The 12,375-nt window shown below is 33.5% G+C and overlaps 1 protein-coding gene across 10 annotated transcripts in view; it reads right to left on the minus strand.

The window, feature by feature from the left end:
* Nucleotides 1–12,375, minus strand: part of PPP4R4 (protein phosphatase 4 regulatory subunit 4) — a 64,440-nt gene that overhangs the window by 16,188 nt on the left and 35,877 nt on the right. For all 10 annotated transcript variants that reach the window (XM_048306310.1, XM_048306313.1, XM_048306314.1 and 7 more), the window contains 6 exons: nucleotides 9,638–9,759; nucleotides 7,980–8,102; nucleotides 5,629–5,798; nucleotides 4,481–4,600; nucleotides 2,603–2,680; nucleotides 1,134–1,217 (listed from right to left, as the gene is read on the minus strand). In XM_048306310.1, the coding sequence (XP_048162267.1) occupies nucleotides 1,134–1,217; nucleotides 2,603–2,680; nucleotides 4,481–4,600; nucleotides 5,629–5,798; nucleotides 7,980–8,102; nucleotides 9,638–9,759 (697 nt within the window). The remainder of the gene's footprint in view (nucleotides 1–1,133; nucleotides 1,218–2,602; nucleotides 2,681–4,480; nucleotides 4,601–5,628; nucleotides 5,799–7,979; nucleotides 8,103–9,637; nucleotides 9,760–12,375) is intronic.

The following is a 12,375-nucleotide window of genomic DNA, read 5'->3' on the forward strand; positions in this document are numbered from 1 at the left end:
ATTACAACAATACAAGATGGGAAGACTAATCCAAAAGCTATTCCAGTACCTACTAAATACACTTTCATCTCCAACCCCTTCTCCTGACAAAGGAAAATTAAACACCGTTCTCTTTGTAACACCCTTTTACAGATATTAAGACTATTATGCCAACTCTCCTCAGTATTCTCTTTCTCAAACCAAACGAATCCCACTTCTCTTTTATTCTCTTAGTCTTTGCAGTTATTGTTCTCAATCCCCTAATTAGTTTTAGTAGGAATTAATTTTAGTAGGAATTATACACCTTTTCTCAGTAGGAGGCAAAGAATTTATAGTAGCCAAGCTAAATTCCCTTTAGCACTAAGAAAAATGAAACAGACTGCCACACCCAACATTGCATTTGCTTTATGTTATATATATTTACAGCTGTAAACATCTGACAAATTTGAGTTTTTAAATTACGCTGTCAACTTCTGTCCATACAATATACTGCTGCAATATCTCAATTTATCCACACATTTAGGAAGTCTGCTCAAAACCAGCATCTTTTCTGTTCCATCTTAGAGGTGAGGAGTCCTCCAGAGCCACATAAAATTAAATTAGAAAAGTTGGGAGCTGAGTACAGATCTCTTAATTCAGTGTCTTTACTTCAGGAAATAGATTTCCTTCTAGCAGAAGCCTGAAAATGGCACCCATGAGCAATTGACACATTAATATGAAAAAGATTTAAAATAGGTATTAGCTATCATTCCCTTAACATGAAACCAAATTTTGTTTTCACTTAACTGTGGTTAATCAGAAAAAGAAGATGTATAACTGTTCATTTTTTTATTAACTCTAATCTTTCCAAAACTTTTTTTAATGTTAAAGTTTATGAAGTCAACAATCAAAAAACCCCAAACAGCAAAACAACAACAAACAACAAAAAACCCCCCAAAAAACCAACCAAAAAACCCAAAAAAAACCACCAAAAAAAACAAACAAAAAACCAAAAAAACCCCAACAAAACAAAACAAAGCCAAAAACAAACAGAAACCTCGTATCTCTCCAAAGCAGAAACTAATCATGAAAGCATTTTCCTTCAAAATTTGTCTGAAATTTGCTACTACCTTCACTTAGAAAGAAAATTTAAAAAAACACATGGGAATACCCACCTTGCTTTCTGATCCACTGTTTTCTCCTCCATTAGTCATTAGTTCAAGGATTTCAGGAAGGTGACCTACTAGGGCATCTAACACCTATTTAAAGAAAGGCTGCATGAAAGAGGTCTGTAAATGAACTCAACTCCATTTTTAACTCTCACCAACATATCCCTGCTGATACCTTTTAAGTTACTGCTCTCTCATGTTGAAAAAAAAAGGAGATTAGTTGCATTGATGAGGACTGGGATTTAAAACTGATATTTTAATGTAGTAAGTAATATAAGCATTACAGGTCTCAGTTTTTATTTATGTGACCAGACAAGTTTTCTAAAATATCCAGAGAATATAATATTTTAAAATGAACATTCATCCTTAAGAAAGATCTGTGTTTCATCAGGAGTTAAGAGCCTGAACAAACAAAAAGATGCTTTTTTATATTTGTCAGCTGTATCTTAAAAGCAATTTTTCCTGTGTTAAGAAAAGATGCAGTTGATAGACAAAATACAATATATAGCCTATAGTAATAGACGAACCCTACTTTCAAATGTTGTGAGACTTTAACTTGACTAGAAAAGTACATAACTGTATATTTTTGTACCAATTCAGACTGAGGTGGTATATAAGATAAAGCTCAATATATTTGTTACTATTCATATAAACATACAGAGATCAAAACAAGGAATTTTTCAAGGTCACCAGATGTTTCTAAGTCTCAACCTTCAGGTGTTCAACTTGAGAAATCTTCTAATATGGGTCAGAATTTCCTAAACTATATGTTCTACAAATACTATTAATTTTCCTGAAAACACCTAACAAAAGGTACTGAATGAAAAAAGAGCACCTGAATACAAAACTAATTTTTCCATGCCATATCCAAAGATCCTCATAGAAAACAAGAAACATCAACTACTGGAGTAACTGGTATCAGAGGAAATGGTGATTTTGTCTCAAGCATAAATATGTCTCTTTTTTCCAGCCAAAAAAGTTTCACTATGTTAACTGCAATATAACTGATTCATGTTCTATACAGGTATCCTTGGATCAAAACTCTTTCTGTAAATCTTGATCTCTGAACCATACACAACTTCTTCATCTCCTCTTCAATTGGACAATAAAAATAAAACAAAGCAAAAGACCTTGAATCCGATCTATTCCCAACTATTATTTTAATATAGTACCAAACCCAAAGCTTTTTAGAGTTTGTAAGGTAATAAATAATACAGCAAATAAAACTATTTAGAATTAGTATTTTTAAAAGATAATAAATTTAGTGTGGGTTTACTAAATTCAAACACCTTCCTATTTTCCTCTTTTTCTATTCACAGAAGGCTGGCATCTTTACGTGGTATCTGTGTAATAGAAGTAAAAGCTATTAATCATTTCAAATTGCTACTCTACTATGTTACTGAAAAGTTATTAAATATGAAGATAATCTGCCTTGATGTAATAAGCAAAAAGAAGTTTCAATAAAAGTGTATTACCTCCAGTGACTCATCCTGTAATAGCGTAACCAGTTCTTTATGTATTGTATACACATCAGAATTTAAAAGCTTAGCAACCTAAAAAATGACAGTAAGATGGCAAGGTGAAACATTCTTTAGTTCTATGGCATACCACCACTTACTTACTTTACAGCAAGCATGAAGAGACACAGAAAAAATTGTTTAATATCAGCTTCCTAAAGTTGTGTACTTTCCCACTGATCACATTAAAAATATGCCCAAGAAACAGGTCTATTACGTATGACACATGCTTTTAGAATTAAGTCTATTTCACATTTACCAAAAATGTTTAAGGCTGCACTGCCAGGCTAGAAATTTCTAGGGGAATATCCAAATGTTGTAAATTAGGAGAGTTGAGAGTCAGCCTGCCATATAATTTACAAAAGATAAACATTAAAAACTTTCTTAGCCAGTGCTGGATTTTAAGCTTCCCCAACCTTCCATCTGAAGTCTTCACTCCTCACTTCTTTAGGTTTTTGACTGTGACTTATGTGATTCATAAGTCTCATGTAAATTTTTAAGAAACACTAGTAGTCCATCTCCATGTTATTAAAAGGATTTTATAGCAAGCATAACACAAACTTGAGGAATGAGATTTTTTTGCCACAAGGAATATTTAGATGATGTTTTTTAATGTTTTTTTAAGCCAAGTGAAAATAAGAGCTTACTACCAATCAAGATGAAGCTTTAACGAAATGGCTACAAGGACTTTTCTTTTTTGAAAAGTAATCCACCTAACAGGGAATGCCATAAATTACTCATTTCTGTCTGTCACGTGGTTGCCTAGTTATGCTATTAAAATTAAACCAACAAGAACTAAATGTACATTTAGACCAAGGCATAATTTTACAGGTTTTTTAAAATGAGCTAAAATACTTTCCTTATTCAGGCAGTACCTTAATAGTGTTATATAGCTAAAACAAAACATTATGTAGAATTAAATGCTGATTTTACAATTTCAACAATTATGCTGGATTATCATTCACTAAAACAAGGCATCAACAGGTAATGAGAACTGGAAATCCATACATCTTTCTTACAATGGTGGAAATAATGCCATTTTTTCCTCTACTAGTCATTTAAATATTTTCAGCAAATTTACCAATCTCCTCAGCAACAAAATGGGATCAAAGCTGAGCTCAAGGACTGAAACACAAGGATTCTCAGTAAGAGAATATGAAAACATCGAAGATTTCTCTATATTGGTTTCTGTATTTAGGAGAGTGTATTTTAATTTCTGGAATTCACTCCATATAGCTAATACTACCTATGCATTTATACTTTTTTTTCAATTTTATGAAAATAATAAAGTAGAACATATATATAAGCTGAAAAGAAATATAAGAATACATATGCTGTTACATCTGCATAAATTTCCAAGTACTTTCATATTAAATTGAGCATTTCATCTGGATTTGTTCCACATAAATATTCCTCACATTCCACACCAGCAAACTACAGTTCTGAAGGTTTTGAGGCACAAAAAGGGCAAGTTCCTTTCTCCCATTTGTCTGTTTTCTAATACCACTGAAAAATCTCAAATATTATAGTTACTGCATTTGTTTATATTTGTGGTACTAGATCATTAAAAGTTTCTTTAAGCTTTTGCTCCTTACAATCTGACCTAACAGTAGTCTCTTGTAGCCAAATGTTACACAACTTAAATAAAACAATGTGCGTATATGGGCTATATACAGAGGTTGGAAGGAACTGAACACCCTTGACAAACTAAGTAAGTTCAATATATTTTCTCCAGTCTTTTTATTTTGGTTGAACAATCACAAATGTAAGCTTAAAGAAGAAAACAAAAGAAAATAAAGCCATGTGAGCAGTAACAAAGAACCACTGTAGACTTACTTCAAAGAAGCTTATGGCCATGGTGTATCTGACAGGAACTTCGGGATCATGGCAAAGGCAGAAGAATATAGAATAAAGTTCTAAACTGAAGTTCTTTGGATCCACAAAAACAATCATGGCCTGTGGAAGGATAAAGTCCTTTTTCAACTACACAGCTAAAGGATCACACTATCAGAGATTATCAGATGAACTTGAGAGATAACAGGTTGTTATTTTAAGGAGGAAGTGTGGAGGTTCTGTTGGCCTTGTTAAAACACAGGCACCAGACAAAATCCGGAGCTGAGAACTAAACTGAATTTACGTATTTTCCAAACATGCTGTAGGCTTTTTTTCTGAAGATAAGGACTAAAACCATGAGATATAAAACCTCAGTTTTATAAATATTGTTAATGTTTCTGTACTCTAGCAAAACCTGTAACTGGATACCTCAAAAACAAAGAACATTTTAGCAAGCAGCAAAGCAAGAACCTGACTTTCAACATGATCATGTTTGTACATACCCTGGTTTTGCTCAAATAAACCAACAGATGTCTACCTACATACAGTGTGCTTGCCTTTAAAAGGCAGAACGAAAAATAGTTGTCTACTGGCTCTTGGTGCAAACATGTTTTCATTGAATACAAATGCAGAATGTCAAAATACAAAGTGGATTTACAGAAACATGAGTGGTGTATTTAAAGACCTCACATAAAATTGAAAAGACTTTCTGTACTCAGGCAGGAACATCACTAAAACATCAACCTAAGCATTCCGTTTCCATCTTCAACTCCCTAGAATGATGTGACACACAGTGAATGTAAAAGTGTAGATTCAAGTGATTTGAAACTGGGGACTCTGTTTCGCAGACATTTTCCCAAATCCTTTGTGCTAAGAGTCTGGAGAAAATGCGTAGGAAAGAATAAGACCAGTAAACTCTTAGAACACCATTTCCTCTGTCAAAATTTGCCAATAATTTTCCAACGCTCTGAGTAATATTTCTTGCTAACTCTTTTGGACAACCTCACTAACTGAAACTTTGCAGGAAAGAGTTAAAATCTAGTTAATAATGAACAATTTGGGAATAACTCTTCTATCACTCATGTATTCCTATTTAGTGAACTATATGCATTACACAAATTAATATTAAACCTTAAATTAATATTACTTACTGGAAAATTGTAAGCACAGTTCTTCCTCACTGAAATATACTTCTTTTCCTGTTCCAGAGTTTGCAGATGTAGTTGATTATCATTGTGTCCATTTTCCTGCTGTAAACCCAGTGTGGAAAGCTTCTTATAAAATTCCAAAAACCGCAAGTGCTGTTCAGGAGTAAAAATGCCTCAAAAAAAGAAAAAAAAAACAAAACCAAACAAAACAACAAACTTTCCTCATTACAAATGCTATTAATAATGTACCCAAACAAATCTTATTTTAAAATCTATCAAAGATCTTGATTTTATCCCTCCTTTCCCTCCCATCCCCTTGAATCTAGCAGAGTATAAACAGTACACACAAGTACTCAGAACAAACTGCAATGCAACTAGCAAGAAGAATTCAAAACTACAAGTGCATTAGTAGTAAGAGAATAATCAAGGAAAGGCTCAATTTTCTACTCCAGAGAGGGAAGAAAGCTATCAGTGACTGGTACCAAGAAGGTTGAAATGCTTAATAATTGTATTTTCTTTTTCAAATTCCACTAGTGTTATCAGGCTGAGTACAATTAATAACTGTGACAAAGATTCAAGCTTTAAGTAGAGAAGCAACAGGTCAGTGGATCTTAAGTGTTACAGTGGGGATTATAACACTTAAGAGGTTTTCAAAACGTGCAGAGTCAGATGTGCTTCATTCCAGTATTCAAAATACTTAAGTACTAGTTGCTGAATTCATAAATAAGTCAAATAATGGAACAGAAAAGGGCTGAAGTGGTACTGATATTTAAGAGTTGGAGAGGGAAAGACAAGCCATATAATTAGGTAAGTCAGGCTCCTTTCACATGTTTGAAAAAATTGAAACAAAAAAGAAATAAAAAAATCTACTACAAAATACCACCACCACCCTCCCTCCTTCCAAAAAATAGCAGTAGACAACATGGCAAAAGGAAAACTTGTCAAACTGATTCAATTTCCTAATATGGGGTAACAGGACCTGTGAAACAGAAGAGGCAGTAAAGGTCATGACTTTCACAAGGGAACAGGAATGAGAGATTATAAACTACAGAGGTGCTCTAAAACTGCTTGGAAAAACAACTAAGAAAAAACTACCCATGGACTACTGACAAGACAGGCAACTACATAAAGAAAGTTCTATCCTAGTTGTGGTACCATTCAGTATTTTCATTGATTTTCTGGATGCTGGACAAGAGACTTTGCTTATTCAGTATTCTGAAAGCATCAACCAAGGACAGACTGCTCATTCTTCAGAGACAGAGTTTAAAATGATCTTCAGTAACTGGACATATGGCCTTAACACTTTAGACTATTATTCCATTCGAACAGCAGTAAGGTACCATGCTTAGCCTGATCTGCATCACCTGCACAAGGCCAGGAAAGAGAAAGACTAACTAGCTGCTAGATTTATTTTTATAAAAAAGGAATTTTTCCTACTGAAAAATGTGAACAGCAATGTATCTGGCAAGACACATGAAGTAACCCTTTCACTTTGTTCAGCTGTCCTAAGGCATTAACACCTCATCAGATGGAGTTTAGAGGTGAAGAAAGATCAGGAATTAGTCATTCAACCTAGAGAAAAGACTGGAAAAACATGGTAAATACAGGATGAACTGTTCTAGCCATCTGTTTTTGAAAATAATAGCTTGACACTGTGGAACAGCCATTTCAAGTAATTTGTAGTGAAGCAATGGTCACTTTGATAGTCTCTAACATAATCATGGAGGTTCATTTTAGAGAGCTGTAGGAAAGATCAAAAGGTATTAAGAGCCTAGGGGGAAATTATAATGTAAAGCCATGATTCTGTGCTGCTCCTCCACAGGTAATATATGGTGGGCAGAATTATCAAGGAAAGATGTGCTGTGCTCAAGTGAAAACTCAAGCACAAATTATGGGTATAAAAATTATGCATTCAGATTCAGCCTCAGCTGCAGCTGGGGAATCCACATGCCATTAGGTCTCCTTTCTCCCCTGAAGTTCCTTATGGGCCACACTCTGCACTGTGCCTTAAAAGGAGATCAAGCACAGAAACGAACATACAAAGTTAAACATCATAATATTTTCAAAGGTTTCTAGTTTTAAAAATTCAGTCATCCAAATCACAAGCTCCAGAACACCCAAATAAATCAGTCAAACCAATAAAGATAAAACACCATCTTTCCATCTTTGACCCTGTCCAAACAAAACAGAACAAAAACAAAAAATAAGCAGATGGTCACCCTGAGAAGAAATTTCCAAAATCTAACTAACTACCATTTAATTTGATACACTCAAATCTGGATATTTTCCAAGGGGTTCAAATTCTCCAATCCTCCCTCATTTTTAAGATTTTAAAAAAAGAAATTAAATCATACCATATAATCCATTACAGAGTTTCCCTAAATGGAAAGATAAAGAAACTAGGATAGATTCATCTGCTTTGAAGGATTTTTCACAGAACGATTTCACTAATGGGAGAACAGTTTGACTCCGATCATCTGAAAAACAAAAGAAATTTTTAGAGTTAACCATTGGTCAACATTTTAAAAAGAGCACAGAGACTGAACTTCTGTAATACATTAGAAAAATTTCATTTAACAGTCTTAGGATTACTTCTGGCAGGCAGTCACTGAAAAGAGGTAAAAAGAATGATGAGCATGTTAATATAATACAGGTCCTAAATTTAATACCCTACCTGTTACGTTCATTTGTTAGCTTGTTGTCAGTGAAAAGGCATCCCCATTAAAGGATGAGGCATAGAATAAATAAACAGTGACTACCTTCTCCATGCAAAAGACTGTAGAGAGAGAAGGAATACTGAAGTACTCCTACAATAGGATTTCCTACAATAGTAGGCACACAGGGAGATCAAGACTGAACATGACTGTGACAGTAAACAGAAAAATCTGGATATGCTGCAAGTTGATTTTTTAAACCTACTGAGAAGTGTTTCAAAATCTTTTGGTATACAATAAATTCAGAGAAACAAAATAATTAAGGACACAGAAAAGAAATTAAACCATTTAGAAACTAAAGCACTCTGCCTTCCTTATAAAATAAAGAAGCAAACGTTTAAAGAAATTTATATATTTTGACTTATTTTAAATAAAATCACTGTATAAAAATTTTTGAGTTTTAAATAGATTATGATTTTTTTAATGGTAGACCAACAGTGAAATTCAGCAAATAATTTTGGCTGAACAAAGTTAGGTTGGCCTGAAGAAATATTTTAATATTGTGGAAGAGAAACTCTAGGATGCAATTTTGGGTCATCTACCTTCAAAAGTGCTCATTTTCTAGTTCAGCCATGAAAGCACACCCAGTTTCTAGAAACACATTCCTTACAAACCTGTAAATAACCCCTGATTGCTTTCTCTAAGCTTCTTACAGCAACTCAAAGCAGTAGTTAGAGCAGCGGGTGGGGGAGGAGGAGCGAAGACTGAAAGGTGCAAAGAGAGGCACAAACTTGATGGCATGAATCCAAAGGCTCAAGAATTACAAAATTAACCTACTATCATACTTAATGATATAAACACTAACTGCTAAAAAGTCCATTTATGGTATTCTCCCTAAAACTATATTATTTTTTCTTTTCCTTATCCACTCCTCTATATGGCTTAAATACTACCATATATTAGTAATTCATCACCAAGTTCCTGTACAGTACATTTTTGTTGAGCTAACACTTTGTATTCTGTGTATTGATAGCACTACATTAATTAATTAAATCTTAGCAACACAATATTCCCATAATTTATACAGTAATTTTACTCATTCCATTTAGGCACATTACATTAGGAACTTGGAATATGATAACTGATTTCATGGACAACTAGTTCACCTCCCTTAAAACTTTCTGCATGTCAAGCACTGCAAGACATGAAATAGAAGGAAATATAAAGGATAAAGCAATAAACAAAATAAAATCAGAAATGTCTGAATAATGCAGACAGAACAAAAAGCATTTAAATACAATTATAAGATGCACTAGAGCACTAAGAACTGGGCTAGTAAGCCTAAATTAAATTCTTACCTGCATCAAACATATCAAGCAGATTCACTAAGGTCTCAAAAGCTGCCAGGCGTACACTGCTGCCCTCATCTCTTGCCAGTTCCACTAACTCAGGAAGCACCACAGTTTTTGTTAGTTCTGTCCTGCAACGTGAAGCAAGCAGTCAAAAGAAAACTTACAATGAAACAATACTGCCACTGCAAAACAGAATTCTTCATTGAAATAGTCATTTAGATATTTTTTGGGAAGATTTGTTCATGTCTGTTTAGTTATTTCTTCATTTACCTACTATTTATCCTCAACATGACACACTGAAGAGCTTCCATACTGAAAACACTGAATGTTCACCATTTCTTAGGAGATTAAATCATCTGAAGCATTGAAAAGGGATTAAGTAAAATCTTCAGAGAGAGAACAGTTTATAGAAATACATTAATGCTAAAAATAAAAGTTGGTGAGGAAAGAATCAAAGAAAAATACACAGGACAGACCACTAATTGATAACAAAGTATTTAGCCCTATGAAACCCACTATTCTAAGGCTGGGTAAATTACCAGTACTGCTGTCATTTGCCACTGCATAATACCTATAATTTTTTAAAACTTTCAACTCCCAGGTAGAATAAATTAAATTTAGTTAATTTTAATGACACTAAACAGAATTAAGAAAATTTCCTTTCCAGTATGGTTACTTATTAGTATAAGACATAGCCACCTTGTAATCACTGAAAACAACATTTTTTGTTCTTCTTTCACACTGCTTAGTATATGTTGAACTTAAACTGCACTTGGAGGAGTGAAGAAAATGAGACAAATGCACACTTTCAATTATTATTTTAACACCTGGCTGTTCCTAAACCTATTTTAAATGTAAAATAAAACTGCTGAAAGCAAAGTCACGCAGATTCGTATTAACTGTGAGTGCTTCCTACAGGCTACCACCAAAATAATTTTCGTAGCAGTAAGAAATATTCTCTAACTATATGCATATCCTAGGTAAGGGATACTTTACTCAGAATAACATATTTGTACTGTTTAAAAAAATTTCTGTATTATGCATAACAAGTCATTTTCAAAGCCAAATCCATATGCTTACTTCTCAGCTCTTGACTACAGCACAGGTTGACTGAGAATGTTAAAGGAATCCATGGAAATGGAGACAGTGTCTCAAACTTAAGACACAAAAGAATTCCCATGGAATTGAGCAAGAACAAATGAGATCGATGAGAACAGACAGCCTAAGAATGACCAGGAAAGAAAAGGGTAGGACTAAATCCTAAATCAAAACATAGAAATAGGAGGAAGGGGGAAAGAAATTTTTTTAAAAAATTGCAAATGTTTCTTTGGATTTCCAATTTAGTGGCATCAAAAATCTTCAAACTAATATGATGGACAGAAACAGCTCTCCCTTCAAAACACAGTAGTTATGGAATAAAAACACCAGGCTACTCCCTGGAGGTAAAGAGAACCCTCTCTTTCTCACATCTTTTATCTCCCATTAAACAGAATTCAATTTTGTGATACACAAAGATACATGAGACCCATGCACACAGTAAAAATAAATGCAAGTTCAAATTATTCAGTAATTCAGTTTAGTAAAATGCCTGTTAAATCACCAGTTTTACAAATATCAACAGTACTGACAATAGTACCCTTCTTTTCTTTAATCACAAGTTCTTTTATATTGAAAGACATTCAATATGTAAAATGTTAAAATGATTTATCATGCTAGCCTACATTTTGTTATAAAAAAGAGTAAGTACAAAAAAAAATTAGCAAATTTACTGTGATGAGTATAATATGGTTTCAACATTATTCACATCCTCTGAACTTCTGCAAGACAAAGACCTTGCAGAAGAAGTGCCTAAAGCACATGGATAAGTTTATTTTCTATGCAATAAAGAGAATTTTTTCTAGAAATCTAGAAATTACTAACCTACATGACATTACAAAAAAAAAGAGAAATTAAGTTTTTAACAGCAATGCTTAGCTCTTGCTGTGAATTCCTTATATCTCTATATTCCCTAAGCCCATTGCTTCAGGAATTTCTGGTGGTTTAGTTTTGGGGGGTTTTGATGGTTTTTTTATTTATTTTTTTAATAACTCAGAATCTAAACCACAATATAATTCTCAAAAAAACCCCCAAACAAACAAACAAACACCCCCCAAAAAGAAACCAACAACAAAAAAAAAAAAAAAAAACAAAAAAAAAAACAAAAAAAAAAAAAAAAACCCAAAGAACCAGAAATCATTCCACAGCTACAGGAAAGCATCCTTTCCACAAACACCTGTACTAACATATCACACTCAAGTACACAATGGATCTTTCCAACTGCACTTCAGTTTCAGCCTCATCCTTGAATTTGCTCATAGATTTACAATTTTAAAAGCCAGGTGGACACTCAAGAACTAATCTATCTCTGCTGTCTAGCACTGGGTAGGGAACATTACTTGATAAATTTTCCAGTGTGTAAAAGGAGTTACTGCTTTTTTTCTGCCTTGACAAAATACCAGGTAGAGAGACCTCGAATTTAAAATATTTGTTCACTCAGAGACCAATCCTGTGTGTAATTAACATTTTCTTGTATTAAAGTTTCAGACTTTTTCAATCCTGTGCATGAATACTGAAGACCATCAAGCTTCAAGTAAAAGTTGATACTGAGCTGAAATTTGCTTACAAAACCCATTTGGGATCCTTTCTCAGACACTGCACAGTAATTATTAAAACTGCTAATACTTGTCAGAATTTTTTTAAAAGCC

The sequence above is a fragment of the Corvus hawaiiensis genome, chromosome 6 (genome assembly GCF_020740725.1).
Source record: "Corvus hawaiiensis isolate bCorHaw1 chromosome 6, bCorHaw1.pri.cur, whole genome shotgun sequence".
Lineage (NCBI taxonomy): Eukaryota > Metazoa > Chordata > Aves > Passeriformes > Corvidae > Corvus > Corvus hawaiiensis.